The following is a 26,639-nucleotide window of genomic DNA, read 5'->3' on the forward strand; positions in this document are numbered from 1 at the left end:
TAAGGGAGAAGGCAGAGAAATTAAAAGCCATCATTTACTTAATGCTAGAGGCAATTAAAGGAGACACACTCATCAAAAAACCTTTACAAAGTGTCTAATACGCAATCAACTCTGCTAAACACTGAGTCGCATACAAATCTTTGTGGCCTTGAGCTTACATCTGACTGTGCAAAGTAGAAGTCTCTGTGCTACCATCGCTTGCTGAAGATAAATCTCTGAATGGCACCAATAGCCCCTGATGATCAGGAACACGTCTGGGTAACTGCCCACAGCTCTGGACACTTGCCACCCAGCACTCTTGCCAACAGGGAGCCGAAGGCAGTTTCTGGCACACGCTAGGGTCTCACGCTCCTGCTACAGGTGGAGAAAGTCCCTCAGCAAGGACAGCAGGGAACCGCCTGACCCGCTGCAGCCTCAGCATCGCAGCTGGAGTCTTTCATCAGAGGTGCTCCCAGGTGGGGGACCAGAGAATGCCACCTGACTCTGCAAGACACCCCTCGACCTGGACCCCCACACACAGGCCCCTGCAATGTGCTGTGGCCGGGACACCTACAGACGACTGCCCTTGAAATAAGCAGATTCTCAGCCCACTGAGCCAGCATGGCCACTTGGGTGGACGGAGGAAGGGACTGGCTACCCGAGGCCTGGAACTCTGGCCTTCTGACCGAGCCCATGCAACCCACTGCCTCCTTCTCTCTGGGGGGAGCACCCGCAGGAGGTGAGTGGACACGGAGCTGGGGGAGAAGCACCCCAGAAGGGACTGTGATCAGAGAGGACACAGGTCCGCAGAGACCCATGCAGGTCGCCCAGCCCCCGGCTCTGACTTGTTGTATGCTGTCCTCCCTTAGCCAGGCAGTCCATTTCCCCTTAGCATTAGCTGCAAATTTTTTTTTTTGGAAAGAGGGTTCATTGCTTCAAAGACATCAATATCCTCTCCACGCTCCTACCACACAAAAGAGCGAGACCCAGTGATCCAACACGTGCCCAGAACACCAAGGAGCAACACGCCCTACCGTCTCACCTGCCCTGTGAGCAGCCCTGTCGACCGGCCCCTCTTCCCAGCATCTGGTGGGCAGAGGGGCCGTACCCGCCGCTTACCTTTCTGCTCGGTGATCAGGTGCTGCACAATGACATCAGTCATGCTATCCCTGTAGGCGTAGCGGTCCTTGTAGAGCCCGTGGACTGTGCTGAAAATCAGCTGGTAGAAGGAAATGGTGCCATCCTGGCAGCCCACCACCTGTGGAGAACGAGCCTGTCAGTTCTCAGTCCTCTGTGGAGACAGACCTGCCTGTCAGGAACAAACGTCAGTGATCTGACTGGCTAAACACGGCCGATGTTCACTGACTACTCGGGTGGTGGCCCAACCAACCAACTCCCGCTTCTTACCACGTAGTTGGAGTCAGGCTTCACTTTACACGTCCACACCCAGGAGGTCTGCTCCCCAACGGCCCCAAGCCGTACACCATCCTTGGTGAAAAGGGACACTTGCTTGTCTGATCCCCCCAGCAAAATGTACTCCCCTTTAGTAAAGTAGCTGATGCAGCAGGGGTCAAAGTTCAGGGAGTGGTCCTTTCCGATCTGAAGAAAGAGAACACACCAAGGGAGATCCACGCTGAATTCATGATCATCGCAACACGATCAAGGGCTTTTCCCTCCATCCTTTACATTGGGAACTGGCCAGCGTTCTCCATGTGACAGATTCCGTCACGAACACAGCCCAGCCCTCTAGAGCACCCCATCCTCTCCACACGGACAAACCCTCCAGGGTCTCCCCCAGTCCCACCCAACGGCCCCAGGGCTGTGTCTTAGCTCCGCAGTCAATCCACACCCCAGATGGTCTTCTCCCGTTAGGCCTCCCCCTCTGCTCACAGCCCTTGCTAGGCTTCAGCATTTCCCTCAGTCCTGAGGGCAATTTCTTTCTGCTTTTCTTTTCCTTCCCTCCTTCTTTCCTTTTTTTGTACTTCACAAAACTAAGTCCATTCAATGTTTTAAAAGTTGTTCTTATTCTATAACGACACTCATCCTATTCTCTTTGGAACGAACTTATTCAGGTGTTTCACGCACCACACGATTCGCCCATGTCAAGTGTACACTTCATTAGCTTTTACTACATCTGGAGTTGTATAACCATCATCACCAACGGCAACACCCCAAAAAGAAGCCCTGTACCTGTAGCAGTCAATCCCCTTTTCCTTCTCTTTCCACCCCCTGGCAACCACTGATCTACTTCCTGTCTATAGATCTGCCTATTCTGGACACTTCATATAAACGGAAACACAGACCGCGTGGCCTTTTGTGACCAGTTCACCCTTTTCCAGTCTGCACCAGTACTTCACTCCTTTTCACTGCTGAATAATATTCCATTGTATGGATATTCCCCATTTTTTTTTCCCATGCATGAATCGATAAACATTTCAGTTCTTCCTATTTCTGGCTATTATGAAAAATGCTGAATATGAATACTTGCATACAAATTTTTGTGCAGATATACGTTTTCATCTTTCTTAGATATGGATATCTAGTAGAGTTGCTGGGTCATATAGTAACTTCACATTTAACCTTTAATAACTACTTAAAAAGTGGCTGGGTATACCATTTTATATTCCTGCCAGTAGTATACAAGGGTGCCAACCTCTCCATCCTAGTGGGTGTGGAGTAGGTCTCAGTGTGAGTTTGATTTGCATTTTCCTGGTAGCTAATGATGTTGAACATCTTTTCATTTGCTTACTTGGCCACATGTATTTCTTGTTTGAAAAAATGTCCATTCAGATCCCTTTTCCATTTTTTAATTAAGTTGTCTTTTTATTATTGACTTGTAGGAGTTTTTTACTCCTTGGAAGACAAGCTATGACAAACCTAGACAGCATATTAAAAAGCAGAGACATTACTTTGCCAACAAAGCTCCATCTAGTCAAGGCTATGGTTTTTCCAGGAGTCATGTATGGATGTGAGAGTTGGACTATAAAGAAAGCCGAGCATTGAAGAATCGATGCTTCTGAACTGTGGTGTTGGAGAAGACTCTTGACAGTCCCCTGGACTGCAAGAAGATCCAACCAGTCCATCCCTAAAGGAAATCAGTCCTGAATAGGCACTGGAAGGACAGATGCTGAAGCTGAAACTCCAATACTTTGGCCACCTGATGTGAAGAACTGACTCATTTGAAAAGCCCCTGATGCTGGGAAAGATTGAAGACAGGAGGAGAAGGGGACGACAGAGGATGAAATGTTGGATGGCATCACTGACAATGGCCATGAGTGTGAGCAAGCTCCGGGAGCTGGTGATGGACAGGGAGGCCTGGCGTGCTGAGTCCATGGGGTCACAAAGAGTCAGACACGACTGAGCAACTGAACTGAACTGAAGAGTTTTTTCACATATTTCAGATGCAAGTCCCTTATCAGATAAATGATTTGAAAAATTTCTCTTTCACTCTGTGTGTTGTCTCTTCACTTTTGATGGTGCCCCCTCTACTTTTAGGATGAAGGTCAAGCTCCTGAGTTTAGTTCCCAAGATCCCAAGTCAAAATGAGTCTCTTACAGTCAGCCCATGCTCTTTCACACCTCCATGCCATTCTCCACAGCACCCCAGCACTAGACAAGGATGTCCTTTCCCCCTTCTTCTCCGCCAGGTGTCATCTCTTCCAGGAAGCATCCTCACATCTCCCTGCCCACCCAAGGCCTGAAGGGCTAGCCTAGCAGCTGCTTATAAACATGAATAAAGCAAATACAGGAAGAGGGTCACAAACTAGGACCCAGGCTTTACAGACCAAGCTGCATTTCAGTTCAACCATTTACCGGCAGTGCAGGACCTTGGGCATAATATTTATTCCACTGCCCTGAGACTTGTCTACTCATATCTAAAAATCAGATCATCAGACTTTCTTGGAGGTCCAGCAGTTCAGACTCCGCACTTCCCCTGCAGAGGGCACGGATTTTATCCCTAGTAGAGGAAGTTCCGCATGCCCTCACTGTGGCCCCAAAAATGTAAAAAGTTGATTGGCAGAGTACCTACTTCTCAAAGTTTTACAAGAATTAAAAGAGATAAAGAATGCATAGCACTCAGCACAGAACCTGGTGTCACAGTAAATGCTCGATAAACAGGAGCTAACACAAATGACAAACAATCATTAATAATGCAGTCTCCAAACATGAAAACAGACGAAAACTAACAGGCATGACCAAACCGGTGCCTCCCACCGGGCCGGCACAGACCCGCATACCTGTTTTCCACTCAGCTGGTAGAAGGAAAGCTTCTGTCCCCAGTCAGCTACAGCCAGGATGTCATTGCGTTCCTCTCTAATCAACAGAAGACAAAAGAGGTTACGTGGGGCCAAGGCCTGCTGGTGAGTGTGGCCCGAAGGGTTTAACAAACAACAGGAAAGAGAAAGCCCAGGTCAGGCGGTCAGATTGCCAAGTGCCGGACAGGAGGACAGGGGCCAGAGGGCTGTGACGTGGGCCTACCCATCAACCGGTCCAGTGGGAAGGGGAAGGTGAGGTCAGCCCTCCCGGGATCTGTATCTCAACAGGATGCCCCACCACGCGGGTGCTCATGGTGCAGGGACACAGCCACCATGAAGAGGTGAGACCCCTTGTTTCATAGCTTCCTGGGAGCAGAGCTAAGACAGCGAGGTTGGAGATCCGAGAGCGCTTTCTCTTACACACTGTACAAGGTGGGGAGGAGCAGAGAGACAGAGAGCAGAGTCTTCAGCGGTGGGAAGGCATGGATTGTCTGATTTTTTTTTTTAATGGATAGAGGGGAACCTTGCTTGCTCTTCCTCAAGAGGAAACTAACACCCAAAGCTTGGTTCCCCCGCAGTTGGGGTTCACACGCAGGTGGAATGGTTTCTGATTGGATCTAACAGGAAAGAATGGCGGTTCGCTACGACCAGCCCGTCTCTGAAACCGACTGCCATCAGCATCAGCGTCCTGGAATAGCAGCTGCAGGAGCCACACAGGAGAAACCTCCGCAGCCAAGGCTGAGGATCAGGCTACTCAGGAGTCGAGTTCAAGAGAGAGAGGTTCCCAGCCCTCGGGTGCTGGCCTGAACCCACCTAACATTGCCTCCTCTTCATTAACTCCAGCGTTTTGAGCCCAGGGCCTTGGGGTCATCTGACAGCACCATGAGACACTCAGGCAAAGCGTGGTGCAGCCCTGTGAGCAAAACCCGGGCAAGGGTGACAAGATGGCAACCCACGCAGGCTCTAGTCGATAGCCAAGGGGACAAAGACAACGGAGAGGGGCGGAGGGACCCACAGGTGAACTCTGTGTGAACGGCACTTATCCAAACACGACCCAGGGGCCCAGGCCACAGCGAGCCCTCCTGGGGAGACCTTGTACAGCTCTGGGTCAGGCTCAGCCTCCATGAGCTGGATGGCTGGTTTCCAACCTTCTTTCTCCCCCTTTTACCCACCCCCCCCCAAATCCTGGGCAGTGGGACTCTTTACCAAAACAAAAGCTTGTGTTAGTAACTAAAGGGTCCGCTCTGGCTGAACACAGGTTGGGACGTGAAGCCCACCCTCTCCTCCCCTCCTGGCCCCCAACCTCCCGCCTTCTTTTCCTAAGGAAGCCCAGGCACCACAGAACAGTTTGGATGAAGTGATCTAGCTTAGGACTTGTCAATCAGAATGTCCTGCTCTCATACCGCAGCCTGCAATGGTTTCCCTACAGGTAATCTGGGCTGAAGAGAAGAAAGGATGGCTGGACAGCGAGGATTTGACATGAGGACTGTGGCTAAGACGGGGGAAGCTCCTCTCTGATACGTGTCCTAGTAGATGCAAGGTGAAGTGCGGTGTGGGAGCAAGCTGAGAGAGGAGTCCGGTAAGAGGGGAGGTGTCTGATGAACTACGCTGCGGCCAGGCCAGGGCACACAGGCAGGCGCTCGACGTCATGTTTTTCAAAGGACCCCTAGATGCCACTGTAACGAGTTCACTCTACGATGCTAAGTGGACAAAGGGAGTAGGATATGGTTCAGTTCATTGTACGAATGCACTACAAGACTGGGGGAAATACACTTAAGATGCGAACAGTGGTTTCCTCTGGGGATGGGGTCTTTCAGAAAAGTTGAACTTTCTCCTTTGGACTCTTCAGTGTTTTCCAGAGTTTCTCTAGAAGAGTCTTATAACCCACACACAAGCTTCGGGGCGCTCCCCCAGGGGGGAGGAGCCTGCAGCAGCAACACCCTTGGTCTTTGGGAAGGCAGCACCAGGGCAGTGCTGCCCGGCAGGTCCAGGCGGGCGGGCCCTGCGGGGAGGGCTCCGGCCCCCGGGACACACTCACAGGCTGTCGTCCCCGGCACCGTTGTCCTCTTCCTCGGGCTCGTCCTCCTCTGCCTCACTACCCTGACTACTGTACACTGCGGACTTCAGAGTGGAAGGGATATCCTGAAAGTATCTGCTGACAATGGCTTCCTCGGAATCCTCGATCTCTATGTTCATCCAGAAATTCTCCCATCGGCTGCAGACGGTAAGGGGTTGTTCAGTCGCATTGCCTACAACTGCACTAGGGTTATTAATTTCAAGACCTGTCAAGGAGCCCCTGCCCCTTGCCCGGAAGAGGACAGCAACCAGGCAGACCAGGCATCCTGCATCTCATGAATTAAAAATGGGCCCCCGAAGCCACAGAATCATCTGTGGCCGCAAAAAGCAAACAGCAGGAACTCTGGGGTAGGCTAATGGGCTCTGAAGGCATCAGACATGCATGCCACAGCCCTGGGCTGGACCAAAGTATTCAAGAAGAAGCATAATCATCTGATGTCAGAAAGGCCGTGAGATTAAACAGACTTCTAAATCAAGTAGGTCCCACCTTTAAAATGACATTGGGTTGGTAAACAATTAAGTCCTTTACCTTCAGAGGACTCTATGGGGAATGGTGGTGGCTTAATAATGTTACAGGATTACACAAGGAGATCTAAAGCTATTAGCGCCCCATCAAAGTCACATCAGCACAGTAAAGAAAATGTGCGTAAGGCTGGAGAAGGTAGATGCCAATTGTTTGTGGAACTATAGGCTTTGGGGATATTTATACTTAATACTGATGTTTTGGGGGCCAAGGGCAGCAAAAAAGGCTCATGAAAAGCAAAAAGGGCTCATGAAAAAGCCTATGTTCTGTTCAGACTTGGAGGGAAGAACTGAAAAGGGGAAAAGACCAAAATAAAGCCACGGCACAGAGGTGAGCTACTGATTCATAAGGAAGTAGCTCTCCTATGTCACATGCATACACACTCTCTCTGTCACACACGCACATACACATACACACACACACGCGCGTGCGCACACATACACGCATGCACACACACACACACACACACTCTGGGCTGGCCTAGATGGCTCATCTGCTCAGCTACATTTCTGGGATGCATTCCAAAACTCAAGATGGGCTCTTTAAAAATTCCATTGAAACGGGAACAGGTTCCAAAACGGATCAGTCACATGGGGTGAGAAGCCTTGAATCAGGGAGCCTTCGTGAGGACAGAAAGAACCCAGCACCTGAGGAAGGGCTTCCTAGAGCTCCTGACCGAGGAGGAGTGGAGGAGGGCGGCGGTGCAGTCACCTGGACGGGTTCCAGCTGATGGACCAGATGGGGGAGAGGGAGCCCCCCGGCCGCTCGATCTTCACCTTCTCCTCGCCGTTCTTGTTGCGGATGCTGACGACCCCGTTGAACATCCCCAGAGCCAGGTACTGCCCGTCATTTGTCCAGCTGTTCAGACAACCGCCAGAGGGCGTGGGGAGGGGAAAGGGAACACAGCAGGTAAACGCTGTGAGGGTGGGGCCCTGCTTCAGACGGCCTGATGAGGCAGCAACGGCCACGCGCACCTGGGCCCTGATGCAAAAATCACAGGGCCACACTGGGGGTCCCACTGCTTCCTGGAGTGGAGGGCGAGACGTGAAGGCGGGTACACCTTCCTCTCGGCACCCACGGTCTCTATCGGCAGCGCCACAAGGGCTCTGAGCTCTGCTTGCACTGCTGGCAGGGCCGCCCTACTCCCTGCTCTCCATGTCAGCCTCCTCCCACCCCCAGAGCCCCCTGAGCACAGGACCTGCATCTCGGTCACTGCCAGTCTCCCGAGCAGGTGCCTACCAGCTGCTGAACGAAAGGGAGGCTGCGCTGAGAAGCTGCTCAGCAAGCACAGCCACCCTTTGAGAGCGTCTACCATCTGCAGGAGCTGCTTGCTTTCAACTCACTACCTTGTGTGCATTTCACAACAGCCCCATCAAGACAGCATCTTTTTTTTTTCCCTACATACAAAATGGAAATATATTTGTCATTTTTCTATGTTTTACAAACAATTGATTCTTTTCCTTCATTAAAAGCCTCCACTCTGTTCTAAAATGAGAATATTTTGATGCTTGGAAAAAGCACTTATTGTAGCTTAAAATTAAAACTGTGAGTGAATGACTCCATATATTGAAGTATTACATGTTACTGCAAACATCAGATTTCTTTTTAGTATAGTTTCTTTTCTTTTTAGCATCTTAATCCCCATTTGTCACATTAGGAACCTCCTGAGGTCACAGAGCCTGTCAGAGCTGCTGAACCTGGATCTGAACCCAGATCTAACATCAAAGCCTGTGCTTCCTCCAGCTGTGCCACCTGGACAAGGCCGGCTTCACATTCCGAGTCTGCCCTGAGTGCAGCCTGAGGCTGGGACGCGGGCTGCTAGACAGCTGCCCAAAAGCCACCTGCAGTGCCCTTTCGCTCCACGATCAAAGACACGGGTTCTTCCCATCAAAGAGACCACGAGAGAAGAAAAGAGGAAACATGGGGGCCAGACCAACTAGGAAGCATACGCCCTTCTCTACTGTGTGAACTAACCACATTCTGAGTCTGTTTGAAGAGCAGGGGGACAGAAAACCACCCTCAGAGCTGCCCCTTAACTTACCTGCAGCAGGTTATCTTGCTGCTGGACTTGTGCTTAGAGACAGACTTCTGCTCAGGAGACCATAAGCCTTCAATGCAAAATAATATGAGAGAGACTGGTTGGACTATTGTTGTTGTTCAGTCACTAAGTTGTGTCCGATTCTTTGTGACCCCACAGACTCCAGCAGGCCAGGCCTCCCTGTCCCTCACCATCTCCCAAACTTTGCCCAAGTTCATGTCCATTGCATCGGTGGCTGGAATATTACTCAGCAACAAAGAGGAACAAGCTATTGACACACGCTACAACTCATATGGATCTCCAGGGTTTCATGCGGAGTTTATTTATTTTTTTTTTTCATGCGGAGTTTAAAAAGTCAGTCTCAAAAGGTCATATGCTGTATGAGCCCATCTTATATAGAGATGGAGAACAGAGTAATGGTTACCAGGCACAAGGAGTTAGCTATAATAGGAGATGGGGGAAAGAAAGTGTTAGTCACTCAGTTATGTTCGACTCTCTGCGACCCCCTGGATTGCAGCCCACCAGGCTCCTCTATCCATGGAATTTTCCAGGCAAGAATACAGGAGTGCCATTTCCTCCTCCAGGGGATCTGCCTGCCCCAGGGACTGAACTGGAGTCTCCTACGTCTCCTGCATTGGCAGGCGGGTTCTTTACCACGAGCGCCACCTGGGAAGCCCCCAAGAGGTGGGGGAGGTGATGATAAAGGAGTATCTGCAGCGATGGTCATCAACGCAGGTGACGACACGACACAGCTATACACACGCACTGTGCCAGGCCAGTCTCCTGGTCGTGATCGTGTGTGACAGTTACCTGAGGCGTATCCACCGGGGAGAGAGGAGGAAGGGTACCTAAGACCTCTCTACTATCTCTGCAACTCTCTGTGAATCTATAACTACTGCAGCTTATTGTGAATCTATAACTACTTCAAAAGAAAAAAGGAGAGGAAGATACATTGGTGAATTTCTAGCCAACCTTTCAGGGGTTTAACTCAAAGGAATGCAACTTTCATAATTATTACACTATAACCAGGATACAACTTAGTGGTCAAAGTAATGAAAGATGCCTCCTGAAAATCCAGCCTCCACTCCCCGGCCTTTCTGGGCCATGCCCTGTCCCCAGCATACTGGTCGCCTTTGACTTGCTCCCTCCTGCCACTGACGCAGTGCTGCACAACAGGTCTATGTCTGGGCAACAACACCAAGTTATGCTCTGGGTCTGGGCCACGAAGCATGGCCAAGAAGGAAAATCTAGGGCAGAAATACATTTGCAGAGCAAGACGCAACATCCAACAATTTGCCTCCCCCGTCTCTGGCACCGGAAGGCCTCCTCCAGCATTTCCGCCTGTGCTCGAGCCGTCTCCCCTCCACCGCACCCTCAGGGGCCTCTCGGGAGTGCTGTCCAGAGCAGGCACTCGATGCAATCGCGTGGCCTGGGTCCATCCCTTACCCGCGGGGCGACCTCAGGCACATCACTGGACCACTCTGAGCCCCAGTTCTGTTTCATTGGCACAGCAAGGCTGAGACTGCTACCTGACCTCCACGGTTGTCACAGAGCTCACCCAGGAATTCATTCAACCCTTGGCACAGTGCCTACCAGCATTTCCTGGAGGCTCGGTAGTAAAGAATCTGCCTGCCAATGCTGGAGATGTAAGAGATGCAGGTTTGATCCCTGGGTCAGGAAGATCCCCTGGAGGAGGAAAAGGCAACCCACTTCCGTTTTCTTGCCTGGACAATCCCATGGACAGAGGAGCCTGGCGGGCTACAGTCCATGTGGTGGCAGAGAGTCAGACATGACTTAGTGACTGAGCGCGCGCACACACACACACACACACACGCAGCACCCACCACATCACAAACGCTCAACAAAATCATTACTTCTCAGAGCACTTTTACAAATTCGACCTCCCTACCTGCCCCCGGCCACAAGCTCTTTGAGGGCAGGATTTCTACTTTGTCTTTTTCACTCCAAAAGTAAGCACCCAGACCAGTGCCTCACATGGAGAAAATGCTAAATCTTTCATCACTGACAGTCCCTTCCCCTTTTATGTACACAACATGCTTTCAATCACATCCTCTGTTTTGAACCTCTGAACTCGATCAGTGGACAGAAGGAACGCGTTCACTTTAGGCCGGGGAGGAAAACGGAGGAGTCAGATCTCGAGTTCTGCTCTGCGTACCCACTATCTCCCAGCAAGGAAAACAGAACCAATGAAGTGAAAGCCAGTCTGGACCTTGAACAGGGAGCCTGCAGGCCTCCACCCACTCTCCCGGCCTCCGCTCTGTGCCAGAATCCCACCAGTGCGTGTGTGGGGCGGGTATGCTCCTTGGGGAGGACAGCCACAACCACGGAATGAGTAAAGGGGATATGCTGCACACGGGTGCTGGGGGACACGGAGGTGGGGACAACTGGACTGTCCCCTCTCAGAGGCAGCAACGCCAGTCACGCCAGGGCTCTCCCGTTCCTCTCCCCACCTCCCTTCCCAGGGCCTTCTCCCAAATCACCGTCTTACCCACCCATTTCTGACCAGACTCAATGGCCTCATTCACTCCCTTGGTTCCTACACAATTTAAAGGACAATTCTCAGCCTCCCTTCAGCCAGTGAAGGGAGAAGAAGGCGCACTGACTCGTCACCACATTCTGGATGGATTTCAGCACTTTTTGCCAATTTCCAGTCATTCCAGGACGAGACGCTGGGAACCCAAACCTACCGATGTCGCTGGAGGAACAGGATGCCAGCTGGTGGGTGATGGGGTTGTAGGAGACACACTGGATGGAGTCATTGTGCCTGGGAAGTAAACAACTGGAGATGATTACACGGCAGACCACAAACACTTCAGTGGCTCCAGCAGAAGCCTGCAATGACGGGCCCACAGACAGCCTCTCTAATCCGCACCACGAGCTCTGCTGCAAGTGACCAGTGAAAAGCACAGGGGTGAACGCCCCCCTCCTGGCTTGCCTCTCAGCCACCATTTTCCTCTCTACATGTTACCCACCCACCAGACTGGCCACCTCCTCCAAGATAAACGCACTGCACAGCTCTGATGTGGCAGCTGGTAAGAGGATGATGGAAAGCACCCAGACAGGCGCACTGGAAGCGCCGTATTAATGGCCATTCCTCTTATGCTTTGTGGAGGCCTGGAAATACATTCATTCGCACAGGAGGGAGGTACAATGAAGACACTATTATAGACCAAGACCTGGAAACATCTGAGACGACCGTGAAGGCTGAGGGAGTCGCGTCCCACGTGTGGCACCTCAGCTTCAGGTTTACCCCACTTGTGAGCCACACTTCACTTGTGACCTCCTTCATTCATTTATTCACTCATGCAAATGTTGATCTGTACACACGTGTTCACAGCAGCATCATTCCAACCAGCCAAGAGGTGGAAGCAACCCAAAGGCCCATCAGCAACAATGAATGGATAAACAAAATATGGTCTGTAGATACACTAGGATGTCATTCAGCATTAAAACGTATGGGAATTCTGACACATGCGACAACACAGATAAACCCTGAGGACGTTATGCTCAGTGAAATGAACCAGTCACAAAGGAACAAGTACTGTAGGATTCCACGTATATGAGGCACCCAGAGAAGTCAAATTCATAGAGAGTAGAACTGTGGTGCCTAGGGCTGGGGAGGGGGCTGGAGGTGGTTGTTTTTAGGTGAGGAGTTTCAGTTTTGCGAGATGAAGAGAGGCCCGGAGGCTCGCTGCACAGCAACATGGATGTACTACTGGCCTGCACACTTAAAAATGCTCAGGATGGCAAATTGCATGCTATGTGTATTTCACCACAATTCAAAAGAAAACCATCATTTGTTGAGTACCTACAATGGGCCGGGCAAGGCGCCAGGCACCAGAGACACATGGTGAGCAAAACACAGGCAGTGTCTGCCCCCACGGAGCTTCCAGGCTGAAGGGAGGAATCTATCAGCCATCAGAGTGAATGTAAAACTACAGCCGTAAGGGACTTCCCTGGCGGTCCAGTGGTTAGGACTCCACGCTTCCACTGCAGGGGGCACGGGTTGGATCCCTGGTTGGGGAACTAAGATCCCGCATGCCACACAGCACCCCCAAAATAAAAGTACAGCTGTGAGAAACGCCATGAAGGAGACCCGACCGAGGCTAAAGGGGCAGGGAGGCTTCTCAGAAGAAGCCACGTCTGAGACCTGCAGGGGATGAGCAGAGCCTTGGCACAGAGAGGGGCCTGGAGCACACGGAGCCCAGGTTTCGGGCTGGCCACCCCGGGTGGATGTGAGGCTCTTGGAGGTGGGGACACTGGAGGGGGGTGGGGGTGGGGTAGAACGTGTGACATCAGACAAACTAAACTGAGCTACACGCAAACACCAGCCAGCGCCGGCCGAGCCAGCAGAGCTCCAGACTGCTCCCTCACTCACTCACTCCCTGACCTTCTCAGCACACAGCCCCACAACTGAACTTCAGTCACACGGAAAAAAGTCCTTCCTGACTTCTTTTCTAAGGGGCTTGTGCTCAGTCCCTCAGTGAGAGGCCAACTAATAATACCATGCGCATAAACGATCACTCACGTGTACTTCAGAATGCCTTCCAGTTTTGACGTCCAGATTATTACACTTTTGTCAGCTGATCCAGAAGCAAAGCGTTTGCCTGAAAGTGTTTTTAAAAAGAAAATAAATTTCACTTGTCTTTAGGCCGGCATTTTGCAGACAATATTTCTTAGAAAGCTGCTTCTTTCAGGTCCCTAGGAAGTATCAGTTGCTTCTGCAACCCTTCTTATCAGTGCTGGGTGGCAGCACTTTGGAGTCAGGAAATTTGAGCTCATTTCCAGTTTTGTCTGAAACTCATGGAGATGTATGGAGGGCCTGTTGCAAGCCAGCATCACGTCCTATGCTCAGGATTAAGTCATGATTAAAGCATATGTGATCCCTACCTTCACAGAGTTTGTCTGGTGGGTAAAGCAGGCATTAAGTTAAATTAATCCAATTCAAACACAATGTGGAGAGAAAAAAAAAGCAGCTCTATGAAAGAGAATACATGCGGACCTCATTTCGGTGATGGAGGTTTCTCTGAGAACGGGATCATTCATTAAGACCTGAAGGCTGAGGGCTTCCCTGATGGTTCACTGAATAAGAATCTGCCTGCAATGCAGGAGACACGGGTTCAATCCCTGATCTGGGAAGATCTCACATGCCACAGCGCAACTAAGCCTACAGGGCAACAAAGGCAAAAATAAATAAACAGAATTATTAGGAAAAACAAAGAAAAAAGACCTGAAGGTTGAGCCAAGCTTAGCCAGGTGCAAAGAGAGCAGAAAGGCCCATCCACATGGGTCGAACAGATGTGCAAAGGCCCTGAGGCAGGAAAACAGTGCACATCTGGAGGGCTGAGAGCAGCCAGCCTGGAACATCACTGGCAAAGGGCGAGGTGGGTGGTGGCAGGATCTCTTGGGGCTTCGGGGCCACATTAAGACCCAGCTCTCTGTCCCAAGGAAAGGCTTCAAGCAAATGAGGCCAGGTTAGGCTTTCATTCTCACACTGCTTTGGCTGGGTGGCACCGCTGCAAACACTAAGCCAGAAGAGCTGCTCTTGTTTCTTCTTCCTGTCACTGCTCCCCTACCCCGGCAGGCAGCAGGGCAGGGAGAGAGTGGGCTCCGGGCTCAGTCTGAGCGGGAATTCCCCGTGACGTCACCCACCAGCTGCGGGAGCGCCAGGAGCCACTGAGCATCCCCAGGCCCTCGTTTCCTCATCGGAAAAGCGGAAGCAACAACAGTGTTTACCTCTCGGCTGTTGTGAGGACGCAATGAGATTACAGTGCTTAGGACTGGCCTTCTGAAAGAGATGGGAATACCAGACCACCTGACCTGCCTCTTGAGAAATCTGTATGCAGGTCAGGAAGCAACAGTTAGAACTGGACATGGAACAACAGACTGGTTCCAAATAGGAAAAGGAGTACATCAAGGCTGTATATTGTCACCCTGCTTGTTTAACTTATATGCAGAGTACATCATGAGAAATTCTGGGCTGGAAGAAGCACAAGCGGGAATCAAGATTGCCGGGAGAAATACCAATAACCTCAGATATGCAGATGACACCACCCTTACGGCAGAAAGTGAAGAGGAACTAAAAAGCCTCTTGATGAAAGTGAAAGAGGAGAGTGAAAAAGTTGGCTTAAAACCCAACATTCAGAAAACAAAGATCATGGCATCTGGTCCCACCACTTCATGGGAAATAGATGGGGAAACAGTGGAAACAGTGTCAGACTTTATTTTTTTGGGCTCCAAAATTCCTGCAGATGGTGACTGTAGCCATGAAATTAAAAGACGCTTACTCCTTGGAAGGAAAGTTATGACCAACCTAGATAGCATATTCAAAAGCAGAGACATTACTTTGCCAACAAAGGTTTGTCTAGTCAAGGCTATGGTTTTTCCAGTGGTCATGTATGGATGTGAGAGTTTGACTATGAAGAAAGCTGAGCACTGAAGAATTGATGCTTTTGAACTGTGGTGTTGGAAAAGACTCTTGAGAGTCCCTTGGACTGCAAGGAGATCCAACCAGTCCATTCCGAAGGAGATCAGCCCTGGGATTTCTTTGGAAGGACTGATGCTGAAGCTGAAGCTCCAGTACTTTGGCCACCTCATGTGAAAAGTTGACTCATTGGAAAAGACCCTGATGCTGGGAGGGATTGAGGGCAGGAGGAAAAGGGGACGACAGAGGATGAGATGGCTGGATGGCATCACCGACTCGATGGACATGAGTCTGAGTGAACTCCGGGAGTTGGTGATGGACAGGGAGGCCTGGCGTGCTGCGATTCATGGGGTCGAAACGAGTCGGACACGACTGATTGACTGAACTGACCTGAGCTGGCCTGGGATCGACGCTGAACAAGATCAGCTACCATTATCACTATTATCTCCTCACATCATCTTGTATCGCTTTCCTTGAAGGAAAAAAACTAGTTCTTACACACCTCTGTGTCATGGCTGCTTATTATTTAGTAAACTTAACGGAGAAATCAGAAACAAGCAAAGTCATCATGTTTTAACCATGTTTAACCATAATTCGGTGTATCCTTACTTCTAGATCCAGTGGGGAGGGACTTTGTCGTCACTACTCGGGTGTTACAAGGGGCGGCATAAGGCACTGGGAAGAATGCGGGCTCTGCAGTCAGAGGACCCACATCAGGCCTGCTCTGCCAAGTCTGCTGTAAACATGCTAAGTCGCTTCAGTCGTGTCTGACTCTCTGTGATCCTGTGGAGCCTGCCAGGCTCCTCTGTCCACGGGCTTCTCCAGGCAAGAACACTGGAATGGGCTCCAAGCCTATTTTCTCACCCCTTCCCTACCCACTGCAGAGGCTACTGGGAGGCCAAGTGAGATGACATGTGTGGCAGGACTTTGCAAAACGCTGAGAAACGCCCCTGACCGCAGAGCTTGCTCTGACAGCCCCAAGGGCCGTCACGGTGCCGCAGGCCAGAGGCCCTAGACTTATGAATTCTGAGACCTCACAGGTCGCCCCCTGGTGTTACTGAGAACTTGAACTCGAATAGGCACATAAAAAAAACAGGACGACATGGGACAGCACACCTGACTATCAGGCAAGAACCAGCACCGTCTCTGCCACTGACTTGCTGTCACGTGACAGAAACTCGCGTGACTTCTCTCGGCCACTGTGGAGGTCTAAGGTGAAGAGAATGGACTAGGTCAGGCTAACACTGGGCGCGTGGAATTGCACGTAGACACGCAGCGGATGCATTTCTGAGAGGGGTCTGTAGCTTTCACCAGATTCTCAAAGGGGCCCGTCCTCTAAAGGAAGTGAAAACCCTGGAGCCTGAGTGATCTCCGCGGCCCATCCGCACCCTGTGCCCCTGGTCCGGCACCTCCCAGCAGTGGTCACAGAGGCCCATCTCTAATCCTAGGGCCACATGACACAGGTGGAAGTCGAGACTCAGAGTCAACCACCACCTCCAACTCACAGAGCTTTTGGAGTTGGAACTGTCTTATCCCAAAGCCCATGTTCCTCCCACAGACACTCAGCTATGGGAAGCATGGATTTACTTTAACTCTCAACATCAGTTTCATGCAGCTGGTGTGACAACCATCTCTCTTCTTCCTCACGCCACCTGGTGCCCTAACTCCAATGACCTTTCAACTCCACTAGAACCTCCCTCTCCACTGCCCCTCAGCCTTGTGGTCCTCTCTCCCCTCATGACTCAGCAACAGTTCAAGGTCAATGTAGATAATCACTCGTTTGCATACATCCTCTGCCCCTGCCCTCGAACTTCATCTTTAAGAGGAGCCTGTAAACCTACCACTGTGGTTAAATCCCCGTCTCCAATTGCTCTGCCCCTCCTGTATCTATGCAGCTCTAAGTGAAGGAGAAAAAGACATCATCACACCGCTGAGTTCACTTTCAATCCATGATCACCAGCTTCGGGTGGGCCTTTCAGGTAGCTGGGGTCTCACGACACCTCCTGGGGCCATTTACTCAGCCCCTTGGGCAGGTGGTGACTGACTTTCTTCCTTTGCCCTCAACTCTCAGACACCTCCTTCCCCATCCTCACTCTCAGATGTTGCTGCTCCCTGCTTCACTGAAAGGATGGGACAGAATTCCGTTGCCAGGACCTGCAGGGACACCCCCCAGCTTCCCGCCATGCCCATCTCTGCCCTGGATCTCCTCCCCTCCTCTCACTCAACCACACTGCTCTGGCATTTCCCACTATCCTCCCTACAGCATCAACTGTCTCCAAATTCAGTGTGTCCGAAACTGAGCTCCTGACCTTTCACGGTAAGTTGCAGCCTTCCTCATCTCAGTGGAGGGCAACTCCATCCTTTTAGTCCCTCAGGTCAAAAACCCGGGAGTCACCCCGACTCCTTCCTTCACACCCCACATGCAACTGTCAGCCAATCCTACTGCTTCTGCCTCCCAGCTCTATCCACTCCTCACGACCTGCTCTGCTTCTACAGGGATCTGAGCCGCCATCACCAGTGTGATAATATCTGCCCGGATGACAAGATGACAATTCTTCACTTGTCCTTCTGCCTCCACCCTCACCCCCTGCAGGCTGTTCCCAGCATTTAAAACAGAAATCAGATCAGATTTCTCCTCTGCTCAGAGAAACGGTTCCCCATTTTCAGTGAGGATCAAAATCCTGCGGCAGCGCACGTTAACCAGCCAGCCCACGCCTGTTACCTCTCTGCCCTCGTCCCCTACTGCTCCCACCGATGCTCTGTCCCAGCCCCAGGAAGGCACAACCACCTGAGGACCTCTGCAATGGCTGTTCCCTCTACGAGGAGCTCCCCTCCCCCTGGTACTAGCTGTCCTTACTTCCCTAGCTCCCCACCTTCAATCTTTGCTTACTGGTCCCCATCTCGACAAGCCATCCTGACTCCCCTGCCCCATCCTGCACCCAGCGCCGACCTGCCCAGCACTCTCACGCCCTCTTATTGTGCCCTTCTCTTCTTCCTAACACTCACCACCTTCCAGCGTACTGTCAATCTACTTATTGAGTACATTCATTGTATGTCTTTCCTCATACTCTCTCCCCTTCCCCTCCCACAACATAGACATGAGTCCCACAAGGGCAGGGATCTTTGTTTTGGTCTCTGAAGTACCTCAAGCAGCTAGAACAATACTTGGCCCACAGACAGGCCTCAATAAATACTTAAATGACTGAATTAAGCTGAATGACTGAAGTCTAAGAGACTGACTGTCTTCCGAAACCGGAAGTGGTGCTTGAGCTCACTAACGACGTGGGCCCAGGCAAGGAGAGAGACGAGCGGCTGTGAGGCCGTGACAGAGACTGAAGCCGAGCAGCCGCTTACCATCCTTCGCATATGCCACACAGTATACCGTGTCCTTGTGTCCCTTTAGGGGCTGAAGCAAGGTGCCATCAGATGTGTCATAAACCTGGCAAAGGAGACGAAACTACAGGTTACCCACGTGGCATCCATGAGTCAGAATTCCTGCAGGTCACTGCCGCTATTTTTATTTTCATAACAAAACATGTGTCAATATTCTCAGTTTGTACCAAGGAGAAACTACACAGAGAAACCAGACTGGCTGTGAAAGTTGGGGAACCCAAGAAGTAGAGGCCACGATTCTGCACGTTATGTGGCTGGGAATGTACCATTAATGCTCAAGAAAACAAAAGTTCAGTCCGTGGAACTTCCCTGCAAAATTCACTCCCCTGCGTGAATCTGGATCTGCGACCAATCAAGCTAGACCCTCCCAGAGAAAGCCAGCACAAAGAGCCCAGTGTGAGCAGGAAGAAACGCCAGTGCAACCCTGCCCCTACTGCTGACATCACAGAGGCATTTCACACTTGCTCCCGAGAGCCTGAGAGTCACAGACCTGGGCTCGGGGTCTGCAAGTGGGAGGGAGTGTTCCAAAGCCCAGCTGTAACGTGGACGTAGAATTTTAGAGCTGTGTGATATCCATACATTCTGTGGAGACTGAAAAAAACACACCGTCTGGGAAATAAAGGCAAGACCCTCCAGAAAGGATCCGTGTTGGAGAAGATAACCTACTGGAAAAACCTAAAAGGATTTGGACTGTTTACCCTGGAGAAGAAGTCTGTGGAACAACTGACTCAGGGCTTTAAGATTATGTGGTTTCCCGCGGACAGTGGAAAGCAGGCCGTCTGCACATCTAGAGACGACAGAGCGAGAGGAAGTGGACTTACGCAGGAGGAAGGGGCGAGCAGGCAAAGGTTCTCAGGTCAAACATAAAGTGTTCTCTGAAAACGACTGTTATACACTGGGACAGCTTCCAGTGGGAGCTTATATTCTTTGAGAATATGAAAAATAGGACTACATCCATATGGAACTCTTTAGGAAGGGCCTGTGCCTAAAATTGGGGTCAGGCTGTCTGGCTTTTCATGGAGGGAGCCCCTTGAGTCCTGTTGTTTGAATTTTTCAGGGCGACACAAATGTGAACTGACAAATGGCTCCGTTTCAAAGGCATTTTGATTAATTATTTTTCAACTCGTTCACGGGTGTCTCAAAGTAAAATGTGAAAGATTAATGACTCCAAAGGAGGTATTGTTCACAGGTTCCTAGCTGATAGACAGTTTACCTACCTGTTTTAAATAGCCCATTTCCTTCCCTATTAAAAAGTAATGACTGGTTTTTCCGCCCTTGCCTTTTTTATCTTAAAAACCGGGTCAAATTTCAGAGCACTTACACGAGGGAGAGGGGAAAAAAGCACTTAAAAAGGAAACAGACAAAATCCTACCAGTAATCTGTTTCCCGCAGCCACAATCAGCTGGGTTCCATCGGGCTTGAACGCGAGGTCATATACACTAAACAGGAGACAAGACAAGGCAAAGGGACAATTAGCAGCCAAAATGACGAGGCCAGCTAACGGCCAGGAAAGCAAATGTTATGTCCATTACAAAGCACGGCTTGTGTAGGAGGAAGAAAAATAATAGCTAAGAATTGCGTTCGGTTGCAAATTCCATTCAATCACCACACCTTCCATCGCAATTCACTTGGCAGCTAGGGTTGTATCCCACTTACCACTTGTCCAGAAGCCAGACGCCAGACTCGATTCAAAGGGTCAACAGTGGGGGGCACTATCTCATCATGAAACCATAAAGGCTACACAAACAAATGTGTGAGGGCCAGAAAATCCACAGGTCATTTACTAAAATATCATTACTTCCTCCAATTAATCCGATGTTTACCAAGTGCCTCTTCCATGTTAAGAACTAACAGCTACAAGATGACAAAATCAGTCCCTCCCTGCCGTCATGAAATGACCACCCTGTAGGAAGGCAAGGCTCAGACACACTCAGAAAGAACCACGTGTCATCAAGTCTAAAGCACACATTTTTTTTTCACATTTGAACATGTCTGATGCTGGGATGCGTCTTATAACTGATAATGTGTCAGTTTAGTTGGCAGCATACTTTGCTCTCTTAAATCATACAGAAAATAATATTTTACAAACAGTGACCTCTTAGATTGGATGGAGTGTAGAATAAGACCGTGATAAAGGCTTTAGGAGATACAGTAAAGCATATATTGTGGGATTCCAAGCAGGAAGACAGAGTATTCTGATCTGAAGAGGATCAGAAAAAGCTTCACAAAGAACACAACCTGTGAAAAAGGCAGGGCTTTAGAGACAGGCAGGGGGAGACTGGGCAAGCACAGCATTTCAGGCAGAGAAAACCAAGCAAAGACCGGACGGCGGGAAGAGCAAACATGCAAACAACCTAATTTGACTGAAACGTGGCCAGGGCAGGGTGACAGGGAGCAAGGGATAAGGCCGGAGAAAAGAGACTGCAGCTATATGACAAAGATTCTCAAATGCCTCCAGGCAGCAACTTTATTAGTTCCAGTGACCCTAGGAAGACTGTGTCAGACAGCACTGCCATGATGGCCAACTGTAAAAGCTAAGCGTGGGTAAATTAACCTGGCACCTGTGAGGGACCAAAACTAGACACCCTGGGGAATTCCCCAGCTGACCAGTGTTAAGACAGAGATTTTATTGCCAAGGGCATAGGCTTGATCCCTTAATCCCTGATTAAGGGCAGGAGGAGAAGAGCAACAGAGGATGAGATGGTTGGATGGCATCACCGAATCAAAGGACATGAGTTTGCGTAAACTCCAGGAGATAGTGAGGGCTTCCCTGGTGGCTCAGACAGTAAAGAGTCTGCCTGTGGTGCAGAAGACCAGGGTTCGATCCCTGGGTCCGATCCCTGGGTCGGGATGATCCCCTGGAGAAGGAAATGGTGACCCACTCCAGTATTCTTGCCTGGAAAATCCCATGGGTGGAGGAGTTTGGTAGGCTACAGTCCATGGGGTCACAAAGAGTTGGACACAACTGAGTGACTTCACTTTCACTTTTCCAGAAGATAGTAAAGGACAGGGAAGCCTGGCGTGCTGCAGTCCATGGGATCTCCAAGAGTCAGACACGACTTAGTGACTGAACAACAGCAAGCAGGGAACCAGCGCAGCCAGTAAAGAATCCGCTTGCAATGCAGGAGACACAGATTCAATCCCTGGGTTGGGAAAATCCCCACTCCAGTATTCAGTATACTTGCCTGGAAAACCCCACAGACAGAGGAGCCTGGAGGACTACAGTCCAAAGGGTCGCAAAGAGTCAGACACGACTGAGGGACTAAGCAGAGGGAACTAAGACCCCGCAAGCCTCAAGGTGTGGCCAAAAACACACAAACAAAACACTCTGGTAACTACTTAAGAGCATTTACCACAGAGACACCTCATGTTCATCTCTTCAAATGCATTATTTTATGGCGTCCTCACAATTCTGTGAGGTAAGAATTACTACTCGACTACAGGTGGCGCTAGTGGAAAAGAATCTGCCTGCAACGCAGGACACCCAGGTTTGATCCCTGGGTTGGGAAGATCCCTGGTTGAGAAGGAAATGGCAACCCACCCCAGTATTCTTGTCTGGAGAATTCCATGGATGGAGGAGCCTGATGGGCTACAGTCCATGGGGTCGCAAAGAACTGGACACAACTGAGCGACTAACACTTGCACTTTCACTTGAGGGCACCCAGCTCAGAGAGGTCAAGCATCTTGCCCAGCATCACACAGTCAGCAGTGAAAGGGCCAGAATTTTAACTCAGGTCTGACTCTAGAGTCTGTGCTGTCCCTCCTTCCACTCTCCTGAGTTACTATCAATTTTAACAAATTGTGGCTGCTCTCAGTACTTTAAAAACAGTGACTGATATTTATGAAGCACATTTATTTACGTGTGTGCAAAGTACAGTTTAAATGCTTTACACATCTTAACTTCCTTAATTTTCATAACAACCCTATATCTGTTTCACACATGAGAAAACAGGTAAAAAAAATTAACTAACCTGCTTGAAAATACACAGCTACTGAGTGGACTGAGCATGCACTCAATGCAGTTAGAGCCAGAACTCAAATCCAGTGGTCAGTTGCTAGCTATCAGCAGCTTGTGCTATGAGCACTTTTATAACAGAGTTAAAAGATAAGTTAAAATTTATTTAACTCAAATCTCTAAAAAGTAGAAGTGAAAGATACAGTAGAAAGGCTATATGTTTTAAGAAAAGAGCAGTACAGAAAAGAGAAATACCCTTACCGAAAACAGACAATTCCTTGTGTTTAAGATACAAATAAACATCTCCTACTTCTGTTGCCTGCTTGGCTCCTAAAGGCATTTCAGCCTGCTGTTCCCTGGAACACTGGGAATAATGAATTAGTGGCTAAGAGCAGTGGCTCTGGAGTGAGCCAGAAAACTACCTCCATCACTTACTGTGTGACCTTGACAAATTACTTACCCTCTCTGTGCTTCAGTCGCCTCCTTTGTAAAACGGAAATAAGTACAGTACCTATGTCAGCGGGTTGTTGTGAAGTGACGATGAGATAAAAAATATGAAGTTCTTAACCAGCGCTTGGCACAGAGTGAGCATTAGCTATTACTGGTACAGAGTACAAAGAGAGCAACTACTTCCAAAGGGAGCCTTAAGGATGTTCAGGACTTCACTGTGAGATGAAGGCATGCTTTCCTCACACAGAGGCCTAAGAAAAGACAGAGGGGGAATGGCCCTGTTCCAGAAGCTAAAACAGAGGCTTCACAATGAAGCTGAAAAGATCATGAAGGAAGATTTTGAAAGTCAGGCTGTGGAAAACTCCCCAGTAAATCAGTATTCCCCCAAATGCAACCTTATATGATGAATTTCAGTTCAGTTCAGTCACATCCGATTCAGCTACCCCATGGGCTGCAGTACGCCAGGCTTCCCTGCCCTTCACCAACTCCCGGGGCTTGCTCAAACTCATGTCCATAGAGTTGGTGATGTCATCCAACCGTCTCATCCTCTGTCGTCCCCTGCTCCTGCCTTCAATCTTTCCCAGCATCAGGGTCTTTACCAATGAATCAGTTCTTCGCATCAGGTGGCCAAAGTATTGGAGTTTCAGCTTCAACATCAGTCCTTCCAATGAATATTCAGGACTGATCTTTAGGATGGACTGGTTGGATCTTCTTGGAGTCCAGGGGACTCTCAAGAGTTTGCTCCAACACCACGGTTCAAAAGCATCAATTCTTCGGCGTTCAGGTTTCTTTATAGACCAACATTCACATCCATACATGACTACTGGAAAAACCATGGATTTTACTAGAAGGACTTTTGTTGGCCAAGTAATGTCTCTGCTTTTTAATATGCTGTCTAGGTTGGTCATGATGTTTCTTACAAGGAGCAAGCGTCTTTTAATTTCATGGCTCCAGTCACCAACTACAGTGATTTTGGAGCCCAAAAAAATAGTCTGCCACTATTTCCATTGTTTCCCCATCTATTTCCCATGAAGTGATGGGACCAGATGCCATGATCTTAGTTTTCTGAATGTTGAGCTTTAAGCCAACTTTATCACTCTCCTCTTTCACTTTCATCAAAAGGCTCTTTAGTTCTTCTTCACTTTCTGCCATAAGGGTGGTGTCATCTATATATCTGAGGTTATTGATATTTCTCCCAGCAATCTTGATTCCAGATCGTGTTTCATCCAGCCTGGCATTTCGCATGATGTACTCTGTATATAAATTAAATAAGCAGTGTCACAATATACAGGCTTAACATACTCCTTTCCCAATTTGGAACCAGTCTGTTGTTCCATGTCCAGTTCTAACTTTTGCTTCTAGACCTACATACAGATTCTCAGGAGGCAGGTCAGGTGGTCTGGTATTCTCATCTCTTGAAGAATTTTCCATAGTTTGTTGTGATCCACACAGTCAAAGACCTTGGCATAGTCAATAAAGCAAAAGTAGATGTTTTTCTGGAACTCTCATGGAATTCTCGTTTTTCTGGAACTCTCTTGCTTTTACAATGACACAGTGGATGTTGGCAATTTGATCTCTGGTTCCTCTGCCTTTTCTAAATCCAGCTTGAACATCTGGAAGTTCACAGTTCACGTACTGTTGAAGCCTGGCTTGGAGAACTGTGAGCACTACTTTGCTGGCATGTGAGATGAGTGCAATTGTCGGGTATTTTGAGCATTCTTTGGCATTGCCTTTCTTTGGGATTGGAATGAAAACTGACCTTTTCCAGTCCTGTGATCACTGCTGAGTTTTCCAAATTTGCTGGCATATGGAGTGCAGTATTTTCACAGCATCATCTTTTAGGACTTGAACTAGCTCAACTGGAATTTCATCACCTCCCCTAGCTTTACTCGTAGTGATGCTTTCTAAGGCCCACTTGACTTCGCATTCCAGGATGTCTGGCTCTAGGTGAGTGAACACACTATTGTGGTTATCTGGGTCATAAAGATCTTTTTTGTATAGTTCTTCTGTATATTCTTGCCACCTCTTCTGAATATCTTCTGCTTCTGTTAGCTCCATACCATTTCTGTCCTTAATTGTGCACATCTTTGCATGAAATGTTTCCTTGGTATCTCTAGTTTTCTTGAAGAGATCTCTAGTCTTTCCCATTCTATTGTCTTCCTCTATCTCTTTGCATTGATCACTGAGAAAGTGATGTTATCAATCTTATCTCTCTGTGCTATTCTTTGGAACACTGCATTCAAATGGGTATATCTTTCCTTTTCTCCTTTGCCTTTAGCTTCTCTTCTTTTCTCAGCTATTTGTAAGGCTTCCTCAGACAACCATTCTTCCTTTTTGCATTTCTTTTTCTTGGGGATGGTCTTGATCACTGCCTCATGTACGATGTCATGAACCTCCATCCATAGTTCTTCAGGCACTCTGTCTATCAGATCTAATCCCGTGAATCTCTTTGTCACCTCCACTGTATAATAGTAAGGGATTTGACTTAGGTCATACCTGAATGGTCTAGTGGTTTTTCCCTACTTTCTTCAATTTCAGTCTGAATTTGGCAATAAGGAGTTCATGATCTGAGCCACAGTCAGCTCCCGGTCTTGTTTTTGCTGACTATATAGAGCTTCTACATCTTTGGTCACAGAGAATATAATCAACCTGATTTTGGTATTGACCATCTGGTGATGTCCATGTGTAGTGTCTTCTCTTGTGTTGATGGAAGAGGGTGTTTATTATGACCAGTGCATTCTCTTGGCAAAACTCTGTTATCATTTGACCTGCTTTGTTTTGTACTCCAAGGCCAAATTTGCCTGTTACTCCAGGTATTTCTTGACTTCCTACTTTTGCATTCCAGTTCCCTGTAATGAAAGGATATCTTTTTTGGATGTTAGTTCTAGAAGGTCTTGTAGGTCTTCACAGAACCACTCAACAATGGTTTAGGTGATAAAATGATGAATTTAGGTGATAAAAACGGAACAGAACATTAAACAATATTGAATCATAAAGTGAGACAGTCATTCTCTTTCGAGACTCTTTCAAACCTTCTAACAAGACACAGGACAAAGTCTTGGTTTGATGCTATTCATCGCAAGCACCTCTCGACCACACTTGCTAAATCTCCAGCTTTAAAGACAGTACCCCTGAGGCTCAAAGGTTCCCTAGCAACAGTATCTACGTACAACTTGTTAACCTCCTTTTGTTTCTCCCTGCCTTAAGTCCTACAGTTATCTTACATTTACAGCGACTGCTACTGGTTTTCATATACGGAGTAATAAGGGTTCCTGTAGAATGTAAAATCATATTTAAAGAAAAATAAGTCAGACAATTTTGAGAAAAAACAAACAAGACTATAGGCAACACGTGGATGTGGCAAAAAGTTGTCAAGTTGGGAAAACACCGAGGAGCCCAGGATGGATTTTTGAGTAAGGCAACAAGATAAGATTGTGAGGACGTGTGAAGCCGCCTCCACAGGCCGCTACCTCATACGTGGTACAACCCCTCGCTCCCACTCCAGGCCTCAGTTTCTGCATCTGC

At 49.0% G+C, this 26,639-nt stretch overlaps 1 protein-coding gene and 2 long non-coding RNA genes across 10 annotated transcripts in view; 2 read left to right on the top strand and 1 right to left on the bottom strand.

The window, feature by feature from the left end:
• The window catches only part of IFT122 (intraflagellar transport 122), a 68,750-nt gene that overhangs the window by 41,796 nt on the left and 315 nt on the right, over positions 1 to 26,639 (bottom strand). For 3 of the 8 annotated variants that reach the window (XR_015151852.1, XM_086368625.1, XM_086368630.1), the window contains exons 2-10: positions 20,082 to 20,148; positions 18,671 to 18,755; positions 13,421 to 13,499; positions 11,580 to 11,656; positions 8,875 to 8,941; positions 7,545 to 7,691; positions 4,217 to 4,292; positions 1,387 to 1,578; positions 1,099 to 1,237 (exon numbers count right to left, since the gene is read on the bottom strand). Coding sequence is in view for 6 of the 8 variants with exons in the window: in XM_086368625.1 (XP_086224751.1) it covers positions 1,099 to 1,237; positions 1,387 to 1,578; positions 4,217 to 4,292; positions 7,545 to 7,691; positions 8,875 to 8,941; positions 11,580 to 11,656; positions 13,421 to 13,499; positions 18,671 to 18,755; positions 20,082 to 20,148 (929 nt within the window). In the remaining 2 variants the exon portion in view is untranslated. Of the gene's footprint in view, positions 1 to 1,098; positions 1,238 to 1,386; positions 1,579 to 4,216; positions 4,293 to 4,457; positions 4,658 to 5,047; positions 5,148 to 6,272; positions 6,450 to 7,544; positions 7,692 to 8,874; positions 8,942 to 11,579; positions 11,657 to 13,420; positions 13,500 to 18,670; positions 18,756 to 20,081; positions 20,149 to 26,639 lie in introns of those variants that run through there. The other 5 variants (XR_015151853.1, XM_086368626.1, XM_086368632.1 and 2 more) reach the window with 4 other exon arrangements.
• On the top strand, positions 4,449 to 5,023 carry LOC147348691 (uncharacterized). Its single transcript, XR_015151855.1, has 2 exons — positions 4,449 to 4,575; positions 4,859 to 5,023. It is a non-coding gene; the product is annotated as an uncharacterized LOC147348691 (long non-coding RNA).
• LOC147348692 (uncharacterized) lies at positions 6,337 to 7,479 on the top strand. The gene is made up of 2 exons (XR_015151854.1): positions 6,337 to 6,458; positions 7,403 to 7,479. It is a non-coding gene; the product is annotated as an uncharacterized LOC147348692 (long non-coding RNA).

The sequence above is a fragment of the Bos grunniens genome, chromosome 22 (genome assembly GCF_055505025.1).
Source record: "Bos grunniens cultivar Pamir isolate PY7600 chromosome 22, Bosgru_T2T1.0, whole genome shotgun sequence".
Classification (NCBI taxonomy): Eukaryota; Metazoa; Chordata; class Mammalia; order Artiodactyla; family Bovidae; genus Bos; species Bos grunniens.